This window comes from Prionailurus viverrinus, chromosome E2, assembly GCF_022837055.1.
Source record: "Prionailurus viverrinus isolate Anna chromosome E2, UM_Priviv_1.0, whole genome shotgun sequence".
NCBI lineage: Eukaryota > Metazoa > Chordata > Mammalia > Carnivora > Felidae > Prionailurus > Prionailurus viverrinus.
Window position 1 is genome coordinate 35,199,445 of NC_062575.1, and position 13,776 is coordinate 35,213,220.

At 54.0% G+C, this 13,776-nt stretch overlaps 1 protein-coding gene across 3 annotated transcripts in view; it reads left to right on the top strand.

Moving 5' to 3' along the window:
- ZNF423 (zinc finger protein 423) overlaps nucleotides 1–13,776 on the top strand; it is a 334,910-nt gene that overhangs the window by 293,967 nt on the left and 27,167 nt on the right. For all 3 annotated transcript variants that reach the window (XM_047836283.1, XM_047836284.1, XM_047836285.1), the window contains 2 exons: nucleotides 10,496–10,627; nucleotides 12,306–12,421. In XM_047836283.1, coding sequence (XP_047692239.1) covers nucleotides 10,496–10,627; nucleotides 12,306–12,421 — 248 coding nt within the window. The remainder of the gene's footprint in view (nucleotides 1–10,495; nucleotides 10,628–12,305; nucleotides 12,422–13,776) is intronic.

A 13,776-nucleotide genomic window follows, 5' to 3' on the forward strand; every position in this document is an offset into this window, starting at 1 on the left:
TTGTTTTCACTTAGTGGGCCCCTAGGGGATGCAGCAGGTCCTTCATTTTCTTAGGGCTTTTGTGTTTTTCAGGTGGGGGGGCTGTGTGAGGACGGCAGTGGAATGTCTTCATCAGCAGGATGTTTCGAGCCCCTAAAGTGTTGAGTTCTAGAAGTTTAGAATCTGTGGAACTTTAGTCCCCCGTGAGACCCACTGATCATTCACTGTGGTTGATTTGATCATTCACTCTCCGTTACGCAGCTGAGATAGGTGTCTCTTGGTGTGACCTGTCCAGGGCCTGGTTGGTGAATTTGTTTTCACCAAAGACAACTAGTCACCGTGTCCTAAAGATTCCAGGTGGCTCAGACTGCTGAGGGACCCATGGCTTTGTCATCACCCAAGTTGCAAGCAGAGCCGTTGGCAAAGGTGGTGCGTTTTCTCGTGAACCGCCGGGGACCGCTGGCATCTCGGGGCAGGCTTCCTTGGCAGTGTGGAAGCAAGTCATGAAGTTGGAAGGAGACTCCCTCCATCACAGATCTCTATTCGAGATTCTTGGAGCACGGGTGCGGTGCCCATGTGGAGCCCCCCTGCACAGGCCAAGGCCGGGGCAGGGGACACATGAACCTGTCACACCCTCGTCCCCAGCCTTGGTTGGGACCTCTATGGAAATCCCACTGAGTTTTAAGGGAGAGGAACAAGGAGAGGAACCGTGAAGAAGTAAGAAACGGTGGTTGCAGGAGCATGGTGGGGGTGGGGAGGGGAGTCCACTCCTGTGGCCGGAAGTAGGAAGCTGCAGAGAGCCACAGTTGAACAAAGGGTGGGGAAATGGATACAGCTTTTGCCATCACAAGTATGGGGAGTGGGGAAGAGGTGGAGGAGGATGGAGACAAGGAGAATTGACACAGAGGCATTGTCAGGTGGACGTGACATGGATTGAGGACCTGCAACAAGCCAGATGCCATGTCTGGGCTCTTTAAACATTTTCCAGGGGTGGGCTCCACTATGCTGGCGACCCCCACAGTGCACGCCGACAGGCTTTGGGCGTAGAGTCTCAGGGCAGAATCCTGTCCAAAGTAACCACAGTTGTGGCAGTAGTGTTATGATCAGTATTCTTCATCTTGTTCTCACTCCCTCTTCATAACAGCCCTGTGAGGAGATGACTTTCTCCCCATTTCACAGGCGAGAAGACTGAGGGGTGCAGGGAATGTGCTTAGCCCACTCACCCTATGGAGTCTGAGGTGGAGCCAGGAATAGCCTACAAGCTGCCTGGTTCTCAGCCATGTTTTCCTCTCCATTCCAAAGAAGCTCGTCTTGATGGAACAGGGGTGAGCGGGGGGCAGTCCGTTGAGATGTCCTGTTTGCAGTGATGGCAAAGTTCAAGGGGAGTTTACCCAGAATCATCCTCAAGCTTAACTGATCCCTCGCTAACATTCATGTGACGTGGCTCTTGGGAGCAGTCAGTCAGGGAACCGTCTGGAGTCTTCTGACTTGAGTTTCAGAGAAGAGAGTGTGCGAGTACTTGTAACTTAGGATAGCAGTGTCCTAGAGACGGGCCTTGGCCAGATGGCTGTCTTACCATGGGAACCCCGGGCTGAGTGTGGGGGTGTCTGAACCAGCCAGGCCTTCCCGGGGTGTGGGACCAGGAGGGAGGGCCTGAAGTTGTCCCTCCTGTCAGCCTGCCTCCCCTAAACCCTACGTGCACACCTCCCCGATACACACCTGCCTGGCTGGCATCTCTTTGCAGCCTCTCGGCTGGGAAGGTGCCTCTGGCAGAGGAGAGTCTCATCCAACCCTGAAATAAAGCCAAGCAGCCTAGTGATCAAGCCAGGCTGGACCGACACGCCTGAACAGCAGATGAGGGAAGAAATCAGAGTCTGACTCCTCTGGTGGATGTCCACCGGATGCTGGCCTACAAGAGGGCCCAGAGCTTCCGGCAGGAATGATGTGAGGGGCCGGGGGACGAGAACCCTTCCCACGGTGAGCACCTGCCCGCACGTGGATGGAGCTGCATCCTGCTGAGGTGGGGGATTCAGTCTCCTCCTCTCTCCTGCGGTCCGGTAGCCTCCGTTTGGACGTGCAATATCGGTTTATTGTGGCGTCCTCATCATCACCGAACGGGGATGTTGGTGGATACCTGGGTAAATAAGTATAAATAGTTTTCTCTCTGATATGTGACCGGATTATTTTCCAGTTGATTTCAAGCCTTGGCCCCAAGTGGCCCACAGATCAAAAAAAGATAAGGGTCAGTTACAAGGTTGAGCTCATTCTCCGTTGCCATGGCAACTGACCTCAGGCAACCCTCAGAGGACTACACCCAGCTCCCCAGGTGATATTTTTACTGTCCACGCCATCAATCCCAAGCCTTTCAAAACTCAGACTGCCTAATTGTCAGGGCTCTGTTTTGAAGAGGCTCTGGGTCCCCCGTGGGGCCCTGGTTCAGGCTGCCAGAGCTCATTTATAAGCCTCTCTGAAACACAGGGGACCACGAGATGGGTCCCTCCTGGCCATCGAGGCCTGGGAAGGTGCCCCCGAGGGGAGGAGGAAGGGCACAACCCATCCTGCAGGATTAATTAGGAAAATGGGGGCCCAGTGTGGGGGCAGCCGTGGTGGGGCTTACCTTCCAACAATAGCTGAGTGCTCTTCGGTGATGGGGGGCCCTAAGCAGCCCAGCATTTGGGGTGTGGGGCAGCTAGGCCACCAGAGTGCTCAGTGGAATGTCAGACACCACCCCCAGTGTCTCCAACAGCCCCTCCAAAGATACCCCACACCATTCTCATTCCGGCTGTGATAATAGGAGAGGGAGGGTTTCCCACTGTGGATGTATTTCTCTCTCTGTCTTCTGTAAAATGTGGACAACAAGTGACTAGAGAAAACTTTCCTCCTTTTTAGAGACTGAAGCATACAATCTTGGGAAAAGCGATCGCTAGGAACACACAGCTTCATGACATCAGGCTTCCAACGAGATAGGCATCCCCAGAAGCCCTTGGATAGAGCTCAGTGCTCCTCAAACTTGAATGTGTGCCCTAATTGCCAGAGCACTTTTAAAAGGCAGATTCTCATTCTGCAGGTCTGGGGTGGAGCCTGAGTCCTGCATTTCTAACCAGCTCCCAGGGGGTGCCACAGCTGCAGGTCTGGGGGACTACACCCTCCTATCAGGGTTGTAGATACTCAGGGCAGCCGGGGCCTAAGGTGTTGAGGGTCCCACGATCAGCCCTTGTCCTCACTTCCATGCTCTCTGATTTCTGCCCGGCCTCTGGCTTATCCTCAGACCCTGTTTCCCTCTTTGCCCCTTGTCAACTCCCAAGTCAGATATCCCCCCTCTCCTTTCCCTTACAGTCTGCCTTGGTTCATTTCCGTGTGGCATTTAATAACAAATCAATAGGTAAACAGCCTGATCTGGCTGCCCAGATACTAGTCTATGCCCTCTTCTATTCTACCCAAAGTTCTTTGTTCCTTACAGAGAACAAAGAACTGTGTCCCCCATTGGCCTATGTTTCTCTTTCCTGTTTGGCGTTGGTTATTTATTAGGGCAGCATCAGAGGGGTCCTCTCCCGGGGTCCCCCTCTAGCTGCTCATTTACCTGGATGAATTCTGGGCTCCTTGTTCTTCCCCTTCCTTATCTCCGTGTGCCCCGTGTGTGTCTGATCGGGCCCCTGGTTCTCAGGGGTCTTTACTTGACTTGATCCTTGGGATAGAATTGAAGGCTGGTGAATTTATTACCGGAGCTGGGAATAGAGGATTTCAGCTCCGTGAGGCAGTCCCCTGCCTTCCTTCCACTCCCAGAAATGCTGTTGCAGGGGCAGTGCTGCCGCCTTGGACTGGCCCATGCTGTCACCGTGGGCGCTGCCTCCCCTGCTTACCTGGGGTAAGTTCCAGACATCCTCCCACCTGGAGCTGCTGCCGACAAGGGGGCTATCAGACCCAAACGTGGAGACTGGGAGGCTACGTCTGTCTCTCCTCCTTCTCAGTCAAAAATTCTGGATGATCAAGGAGCAGAAGGTGGCTTGCTGGGTCCCAGGTCTCAAATCCCAGGCCCAATTTGGTATTTTCTAAAGGAATAGAGGGCTGCTTGGGGTGACCACATGACCCCACCCCCAGCTTTGTCACTTGGCTGGTAGGGGCACTGCCCCTTTTCTGTTCATTGAAGGAGACCCTCCATGCTTGCAGTCCCGGAGCAGGCCATTTTGTGGGGATCTGAACTGCAGGTTTCTGAAGGCAAGCACAGATTTTATAAGCCACCAGTCCTACGAGTTGGGGGCCCATTGCTGTGTGGTAAGTAGCGTTCACCAGCAACCTTACCCGTGTTCCAAGCACTGTATTAAGTGCTTTACACAAATCGTTCACTTGCTACTTGTTGAGCACCTACTGTGTGCCAGGCCCTGTTCTAGGCACTGATAACATAGCAATGAGCAAAATATCCCTCTCGGAACTTTGATTACTCCATGTATATGTGCACGCTCATAAGATGTGCCGGGGGGGGGGGGGGCGGGCAGAGAGAGTAAGGTAGTTAAAAAAAACACAACAATCAACTCTGTAATATGTTTATGTTCAGTGGTGGTAAGCACTGTGAAGGAGGTTAAAGGTGTGAGAGGTGCTGGAAAGGATGTGGGTATGTGCTGCTTTAGCCGGGGGCATCCAGAACAGCCTCTGGGAGGAGGTAGCATTTAAGCAGACTCCTGAATGCAGTGAGGGAAGGAGGACAAGAAGGTGGTCTGGGGGAAGAGAGTTTTGTCCGAGGGCAGACATCCTGTGGCAGAAGAAGCCTGTTTGGCAGCCTTCCGAAACCCTGTGATGATGCTTCCCATTTTCTAGCAGAAGCAGCTGAAGCTCAGAGAGGTTAGGTAACTTACCCAAGTACACACAGCGAATGACTGGAACTGCGACTCAAAGTCAAGTGTTTCTGGTGCTCACTTTTGTGTCCTTAATTGCTGCTTCCTGAATGGAGGTGGCTAATTATGCCCCCTGTCAACACAGGTGGCCGTCGCTGGTCCCGTCCTCTCAGAGGGGTCTATGCGTAATAATACCACTCCTGGGTCAGCTTTCCCGAGTGCAGTCTCCGCTCAGAGAAGGGCCAGGCAAGGCCCAGCGATATGGCGGGAGCGGGTCGCGCTCAGCGCACTAGAGCCCGAGAACAATGCCCTGTCCACTCCCCACCGCAGCCTGCTGCCCCTCCCTCCCAGGCAGCAAATTATGGCCTCCGAATGTGTGCCCAGGCCTGCCTTTGACATCAGTGGGGCCCACCTGAGTTTCACCTTCAGGATTCTGATAATCAGCTCTCTCTCCTCCTGGCTTCCCCCAAGACCTGTATGGAAATAAGTATGTGTCTGCCAGGATCAAATGCTTTTGGAGACAAAAGTCGGTACCGAGGACATTACAGGGAGCTATCATCTCGGCACGATGCCCTTCCACAAAGCCCTCTGCTCCTCTTTTGGGCTGACACAGTTTCAGCCTGAAAGGTTCCAGCAGGCTGACTTGGTTTTAAGCAAAAGCACATCCTATTATTTTTTTGAGAAATGAAGTGTAAAATTAACACTTATTATTCCTGAGCAGAGGGGAAAAAAAATAAAAAGAGCATTGGGTGGGGGGAACTCTGGGATTTTCGTGCTTGCTGGATTGTTTCTTTGGCAGCTTGGGCTTTTATTTATTTTTATTTTTTAAAAAATCACAATAAATCAATAGATTCCCCGTGCCAGCCACGACTTACGGGGACTAGGAGGAAAGATGTGCCATAGTGAGCAGGCAAAATCTGCATTTCACTTTACAAATGAGCGGGGCTGCATAATTCACTGGAGTTGTGTGGGTCTCTCTTATGGATGCCTGTCATGTGCTATATAAAAAAAAAAAGAATAGAGAAGAGAGGAAGTGATTTTGCGTCTTAACTCACAAAATCCTCCAGCCCCCGCGCCGGGGCGGAGGGGCCTGCAGGCTCCCAGACAGCTTTGTCATCCTGCTCCAAGGTGTCTGCTGAGGCTCTGTGATCTAATATAATTCAGGAAAGTTATTCTCGGTGGGTGCCACTCTCTGCGGACCCCATGACTTGGGACAGAGCGAGAGGTTGTCAGCGTCGGTGCGGTAAGAGCCGTGGTGGCAGCCGATCCTGTCAATATCCGTGGGCTGGCTCGTATTGGGTCACGGCACGCAGAGGAGTGTTTGCACACTAACTAGGGCAGCTCCCCGCCCCCCATTTTCCTGGATGGCTTTTTAGGCAGAGGTACACATTATGGACACCCCAGGGAGCATCTCCAACCCCCTCTGGTGGGGAGAGGGCCTCGTCCTTCAGAAAGAAGGTTTGCAAACCAGAAGGCCCGACCCGAGTGGCAGAGATTCTCAGGTCTGTGGGAACCCCTCCGGCTTCCTTATTTTTCACTCTGCTTTTACTTTCTGCTTGTTTTATTTTCCCTCCCCCGCCCCGTCTCCCCAGGTCTGACTCTCTTTAACATAGGGGTTGGGGGGGGGAGCGAGGAAAGGGAGCAGTGGCACACAGTTGTATCTATCGGGCACTTGATCTAATTAGCCCACAACCTCACATCGACACTGGTTTGGGGGTGTGATTTGCTTAAATGGCAGCTGTTTAGGGCCCGGAACCGGTTTGCGGCTCCAGGCCTGCCTGACTGTGCACATATTTATGAACGTGGGTGCGGGGTGTAGCTGCGTCTATGAATCAGAGGGGACCGGCTGATGAATTGCCCGGCACTCGGAGAACGGAAAGTGACTGTCAGACATGATTTCTCTGATTTATAAGTTGCGGGAGCCTTCTTTGTCCTCTTGGTGTTTGTGCATCAGACGGCACGTCTCCATTCACAGCCAAGTGGATAAAGGCCCCGCTCGGCAGAGAGCAGTAAATCCTCTTTTGCCATCCCAGCCTGGGGAGCTGGCTCTGGCTGGACGGGGGGAAGAGGGCCCAGCCAGGGGCATCTCTCCTCTGTGAGCATTTCCCAAGCCCCTTCTGTGGACCCAGGCAGGGCCTGATGTTTTGGGGGCTGGAGGAGGAGAAGCCATGATCTGTGCCCATCTCTTACTTGCCAGGATCAGAAAGATTCATAGGATATGGTTAGATGAATCCAGGGTCACGGTGCCCAGGCTGGTGCAGCTGTGCATGCTGGCATAGTCAGGGGAGGCTGCCTGGAGGTGGTGTGCAGGTGGGATCCATACGGATAGGGAGGGCTTTGTATCCTGTTCAGAGAACCATTCCCAGTTGGCTCTGTTACCTTAGCAAGTGGTCTAATTCCCTTCCCTAGAAAATGTGGTTTTACCACCAAGCAGGGTTAATTTATGTTACAAGTTTAATCTTAAGTTATATTATAAACTGTAACAGAAATCTCAGTACAATTGTTATTTCACATACTGTCTGCCTTATTAATGTCCAAAAGGTGTCCACATTCTAACAGGGAGGCCATCTACAAGGGTGGTATCTCTCATTCCTTCATTCATTCCTTACTTTGTGCCGGGCACTGAGAAGCATTGTTTGTGCTCCTCAGTGCTGGGGTGGGGGGGATGTTGGGGGCCTTCTGAGGCAGCCCCCACACAGGAGGCCATCTCTAATTATGATGAGAGTCTCCCCAAGGGAAGTGGAAGACGTGAGTGGGGCCTATGTGGCAAGCGTGCTGAGCCTGCCCCGTGTCCCCAAACTTGTCAATGAATTCCTTTTCTGCCGGTATAAATGGAAGATCTGCCTGAATCTCTGTCGGGTGCATGTGGCCTAGTTGCTGGGGCTCCAGGGGCACGACAAACACCCGGTAGATTCCAGCCAGTGGGCTATGTGGGGCAGGCCCACCTGCACACGCACGTGTGTCTGTGTGCCTCTGCGGGGGGTGCCCCGGGGGCCAGGGGGATGCATGCTGTCCCTGCCAGCCCCTGCCAGGGCCTGGGGACCCAGGGACTCGCTGGGAGCCTCAGCCCATCTGTGTTCCTGCCTTGCCACTGGCAGAGCCCCTCTGCTACCTAATTCTTGCCTTTGAGGGCAAATCAGAGCACCTGGCACCTTTGGTGAGGCTGGTTCCCTGGGGGAGCCCGAGAGGGAGCCTGTGTCCTCGGCTGTCCCAGATAATACTCACTGATACTGGCGTACCTGACAACAAACACTTATTGAGCACTTGCTGTGTGCCAGGGGCTGGTCAAAAATCCCGCTTCACGTATTAACTTATTTAATTGACACATTAACCATAAGAAGACTATTTTGGCGGGGGGAGAGTTGACATTTTTTGGAAGACTTTTACTTTTTAGAGCAGTTTTAAGTTTACAGTAAAATTGAGAGGGGGGCGCCCGGGTGGCTCGGTTGAGCGTCCCACTCTTGATTTGGGCTCAGGTCATGCTCTCACAGTTTGTGAGTTCGGGCCCTGCGTTGGGCTGTGCACCGATAATGCCGAGCCTGCTGGGGATTCTTTTTCTCTGCCCTTCCCCCAATTGCGCCCTCTCTCTTTCTCAAAACAAATAAATAAACTTTTAAAAAATAAATTTAAGGAAGATACAGATTTCCCTTGTATTTCCTGCCCGTCCTCCCACTATCAGTGTTTTTTGCCAAGGTGAACCTTCAGTGAAACATCGTAATCACCTAAAGTCTATAGTTCCTGTGACTGTTCACTCATGGGGTGGCACATTCTGAGTTTGGACAAACGTACTATGACACGTTTCCATTACTGTAATATCACAGAGTGCTTCCCCTGCCCAGAAATCCTCTGTTCTCTGCCTGTGCATCTTGGCCCCCACCGTAGGCGACCACTGATCATTTTCTTGTCCTCATTGTTTTGCCTTTTCCAGAATAGTTGGAATCCTACAGTGTATCTAGCCTTCTCAGATTGGCTTCTTTCACTTAGTCGTATGCGTTGAAGATTCCTCCGTATCTTCGTTTCATTTTAGCGCTGAATAATAACCCATCATCTGGATGTAGCACAGGTTATGTGTCCATTCACCAACTGAAGGACATCTTGGTTGCTTCTAAGGTTTGAAAATTATGGATAAAGTTGCTGTAAGCATCTGTGTAAGCAGTGTGTAAGCTCCTGTGTGCAGGAGCAAGATTACCGGATCATATAGTAAGAGTGTGTTTAGTTTTGCGACGAACTGCCAAACTGTCCTCCAAAGTGGCTGTGCCGTTTTGCGTTCCCAAGCAGCAATGGGTGAGAATTCCTGTCCCTCCACATCTTTGTCAGGACTTGGTGTCATCGGTGTTCTGGATTTGGGCCGTTCTCATGGGCGTGTAGTGGTGAGGAAGGCAGTGACCAGGTCTTTTAGAAAAGAGGAAACTGAGGCACACAGAGGTTATGTAACTTGCCCAAGATCATGCAGTGAGTGCAGAGCTTGGTCAACCCTGGATGATGTGACCCTCAAGCCAGGGTGGCTCCCCACCACACCCCCTGCTGACCCGTGGGTCACCCTGGTGGCAGATGCTGGCCCCTTCCATCCTCACTCAGCCTCATGGGACAGGGGCTCAGGGTGCCCTCGTTTACTCTGAGTGGACTGATGCCCAGGCCGCAGAGTGTGGAGAAGCAGCCAGGATTTGAATTCTGCTCTGCCGACTCTGGGCCGAGGTGCCAGAGCTCCACTCTGTGCCCCTTGAAACTGGTGAGAAGCTGGTGCTCTGGACACACTCTCTTCCCCGGGCACCTTTGAGTGAGCGTTTGAGTCATAGAGGCTCCCAGGTGGGGAGATGAAGCCATGTTCTGATCTGGAAGAAGGACAGGGGGTCTGCCTTTTGTCCCTCAGGCACTGTCCATAGGCCACCTGTTCCAAACTTTTAAAAAAGAGCATTTTGTTGTTGTTTTAGCGATAACTTCTAGTGGCTGCTCAACCCTCACAGTAAAGTCCAGAGTCCCCCAGTGGCCAGCAAGGCCCTGGGCGATGTGCACCCCTGTATCCCCTCTGATTTCACCCCACCCCGGTCCTGGCCTCTGGGCTTCAGGCCCACGGCTTCCTTGCTGCTGGCAAGCCAGCCCAGCACGGGCCCTCCTCAGGGCCTTTGCCCTTGACTGTCACCTAGGAAGCTCCCCATGTTCTCGTGTCACCTCCTGACGCTGTTATGTGTTGGCCGTCTTTGTTATCTGTCTCCCCCACCATTGGAATGGGGGCAAGCGTGTTATCTGTTCAGCTCCCCCACAGAAGCCCCAGCTCAAAGTGCCTGGCATGAGGTACACGCTCAGTAAATATTCTATTGGATTTTTAAAAATTGTGGTTGGACTCCCTTCTCGGTGCAGACCTCATCCTAGGCACCTCTCCACTGTGACATGGTGAGAGATTGGAGCTGTGGGTCGTGGCCTGTGCACATTCTTGCCTGACCAGCAAGAGAAATCACAGCACACGATACCTTCCAGAGCCAGATATTTGGTGCCGGCCCCTGGGGTCTATACGCCTCCCGGGTTGAACCATCTGGAGCTGGGATGGGTCTCGGAATCTATGGCCCCCACACCAGCCCTGGTTCTGGGGACCAGGGAGAGGCTGGCCTGTGGTCTAGTGGAGGCCCTTGGGCTCCTGCCCAGAGGATGTGGTTTGTAGGGTCACTGACTGGCCATGGTTTTCCTTGCAGAGGAAGGCATCAACCATGAGTGTAAGCTGTGCAACCAGATGTTCGACTCCCCAGCCAAGCTCCTCTGTCACCTCATTGAGCACAGCTTCGAGGGCATGGGCGGCACCTTTAAATGTCCCGTGTGCTTCACAGGTAAGTGTGCCCAGTGGGGGAGGGGGAGGGATCCAGGGGCGTAGCCCTTTAATTGCTGGACCTCAGCGTATCCTCCTGCCTTGACATGGACTTAGTCCCCAAGGGACCCACAGCCCATCACCCTGCCTGCCCCATGCAGAGCTGACCCCACCCCCTGGCACTCCCCCTAGGTTTTACTCTCTGGCCCCTCCTCTTAGGCAGGTTGAGTGGCCCCCTTTCCTAGCCTACCCCTCACCTCTGTGCACAACTGCTTTTTCCAGCTCAGCCTCACCCCTGTGTTGCCCTCGGTGGGCTCCCGTGTCCAGAACAGTGGGCTCTCTCTGTACACACCTCCTGGCTTCGCCTCCTCCTGGGAGGCATCCTGAGTCTGCCCCAGGTCTGCTCCAGTCCATGCTCCATCCGTGTTCCAGGCTAGAGGGGTCAAGGGCAGCTCTGCTGGCCAAGTCCCCAGCCCCTGGCCCCCAGCCCCCAGCCTGGCTGCCCGCCCAGGCGAGCGGCTGTCCCAGCCTGAGGCGAGTCTCAAGGGCTCGGCCATCCCCCCTCCTGTTGCCCAGATGGCAGCCGGTGTGCGTGGGGGAGCCCTGGCCTTCCCCTGTCTCCCCCGACATCTGTTGTCTGCCACAGCAGGAAGCCCACCCCGGGGAGGGTGCCTGGCGGGAGGGGATTTCTGAAGTGCTCACCTCCCAGACACACAGCTGCCTCAGGACCACCTCCTGTGTGTGCCCAGGGCCAGGGCTGCCTCGGACCGTTGTCACCGGGAGCTGTGACCTGCTCCATGACGGGCCTAAGGAAGGGGCTCTGCTATGGGGAAAGTCCCTGCACACTCACACCTCTCTGGGGTGCATGAAAGTCTTAGAACACCCTAGTGCCTCTTCCCCCTCAGTCTCGGGAGCCCCCACCCGTCTGTTGCCATCACACTCTGCAGTCTGGGTGGAGGCTGGCATCGAGGGGCCTCAGCTGCCAGGTCTGCTGATCCAGGACACGGGGACCCCTGTGTGGAGATGTGAGGATGCTGCTAACAACCCCAACAAGAATAGCAATTTGTGTTTATTGAGCACCTTCTTGTACTAGACAATGTGTTGAGTTTATTTAATTCAAATCTGAGCTCTGCCACTTGCTAGCAGTGGGACTTAGGACAAGTCATTTAGCATTTCCAGTGCCTCAGTTTTCTCTTCTGTAAAACGGGGGTAACAGTTGTCCTGTCTTACAGGCCCGTGCTAGAGTCAGGAGCCCGCAGACGATATCTGGCAAGTAATGATGATTGATGATGATGATGATGATGACGGTGGTGGTGGTGGTGGTGGTGGCAATGACATTCCCTGGACTAATTATGTGCCAGGCCACTTTTTAAGCATTTTGCAAGTATTAGCCCATGTGATCCTCCCCGCCATCCAGTAAGCTACAGACTTTAATGACCCTCGTTTTTCAGAGGAGAAAATAAAGCCCAGAGAGGTTAAGTGATTTGTCCAATGTTGCACAGTCCGTAAGTGGCAGAGCTCAGCTCCACTGGCTTGAGCCCCCTCTAGGAGCTGCCAGCGATGCTCCCAACAGCCCGCTTTGGGCTGGCTGTGTCCATGGTTGGGTGATCCCTGCTTGTGAATGGTGTGGGGGCGGCTGCTCCGGGTGGCTGGGCTGGTGTCCCCGGAGTCTGGCCCCTGACAGCCGTGTCTGTGTCCAGTCTTTGTCCAGGCCAACAAGTTGCAGCAGCACATCTTTGCTGTGCACGGGCAGGAAGACAAGATCTACGACTGCTCACAGTGCCCACAGAAGTTCTTCTTCCAGACCGAGCTGCAGGTGAGTGCTTGTCCGCCACACCCCCCACTCCTGCTGCTCTTCGGGGCCTCCATCAGCACCAAGGGTCTTGGGGTGAAGCCACGATGGTGGGGTCTTATACTTAGCATCACCCCAACCAAAAAAGCAACAGGGGCCGGTGGCAGCCCTCCTGCAGGCTGGAGTGGGGGTGGTCTCCTGGCCTCCGTTGATAGCATTCTCAGATGAGCCGGGCTGTAGCAGCTGAGCCCGGAGAGGAGTCAGAAGGCTCTCACTTGCGGTGTTTCTGTGCAAGCTCCTTTGCCTCTTGGGGATTCTGTTTCTCCACCTATCTTACATGATGGCGTTCGACTGAGCTTTGGATCTGAGGCTGGTGGCCCCTGTGGCTCGCAGGGCTGAATCCTGGGGCTGTATGCGACCAGGAACTGGGTCTGGGGTCTTGGAGCTTCCAGCTCTGCCTACGAAAGCCAGAAAAGTGACAGCAGTCGGGCTGGGCCCCAACTCAGAGGAAGGGATACCCCCCACGGGCCCCGAGGCTGATGTAGCCCTCAGGTGCTGCATGGTGGCCTTGACCAGCTTCCTCAAATCCCCATCCGGGGCCTGCAGTGGCTGAGAGGGACCTCATGAGGGGCGGCTGTCCTCCGTAGGCCCCTGCAGCCACTCCTCTTGTCCCACCTGTTACTGGTTTCTGAGGACACAGATCTGTGTCCAGGTGAAGCCGCCTTCTTGCCAGCTGGCTTTTGTTTGGTCACATGTCCACCCAGAAATACTGTACACACACACACACACACACACACACACACACACACACAATACCACACCCCAGAAAAAGTACCACATGGACATCCCCAGAAACACCACACGTAGTACACGCAGACATGCTGAGACACCATATATTGAAACAGCACCATTTTCAATAAACAGCATGAGGGACTCACACACCAGCTCTTGAAGCTTCCACTGGGCAGTGACACACATCTCCTCTCATGTTGTCTTGGCCAGATACAGTCATGTGGCCGTGCCCAGTTTCAAAGGGGACAAAGGAAGGTAATCTGCCCTGTGCCCAGAAGGAAAAGAGAGCTGGTGTTTGTCACACCCTCAAGCACTGTGCACACCATGACCCACAGGGTGCGTCTGCCCACTGGAAACACGCGTTGCCTGCACAGCCATGCAAAGGTGGACCCTGCCGTCAGTAGTCACACCCTTCCTTGGGGATGAGGCTGAGGCTACTGCAACAGGGCTGAGTCATAAAGTCACGGGGCAGCACTGGCGTCCCCCTTTTCTGGGGTTGAAGGAACACAGCGGTAGCCTTTGCAGGGCAGACCGCCTCTCACTGTGCTGCAGCCCATCCACACAGCCGGGCCTGGGCCCATCCTGTC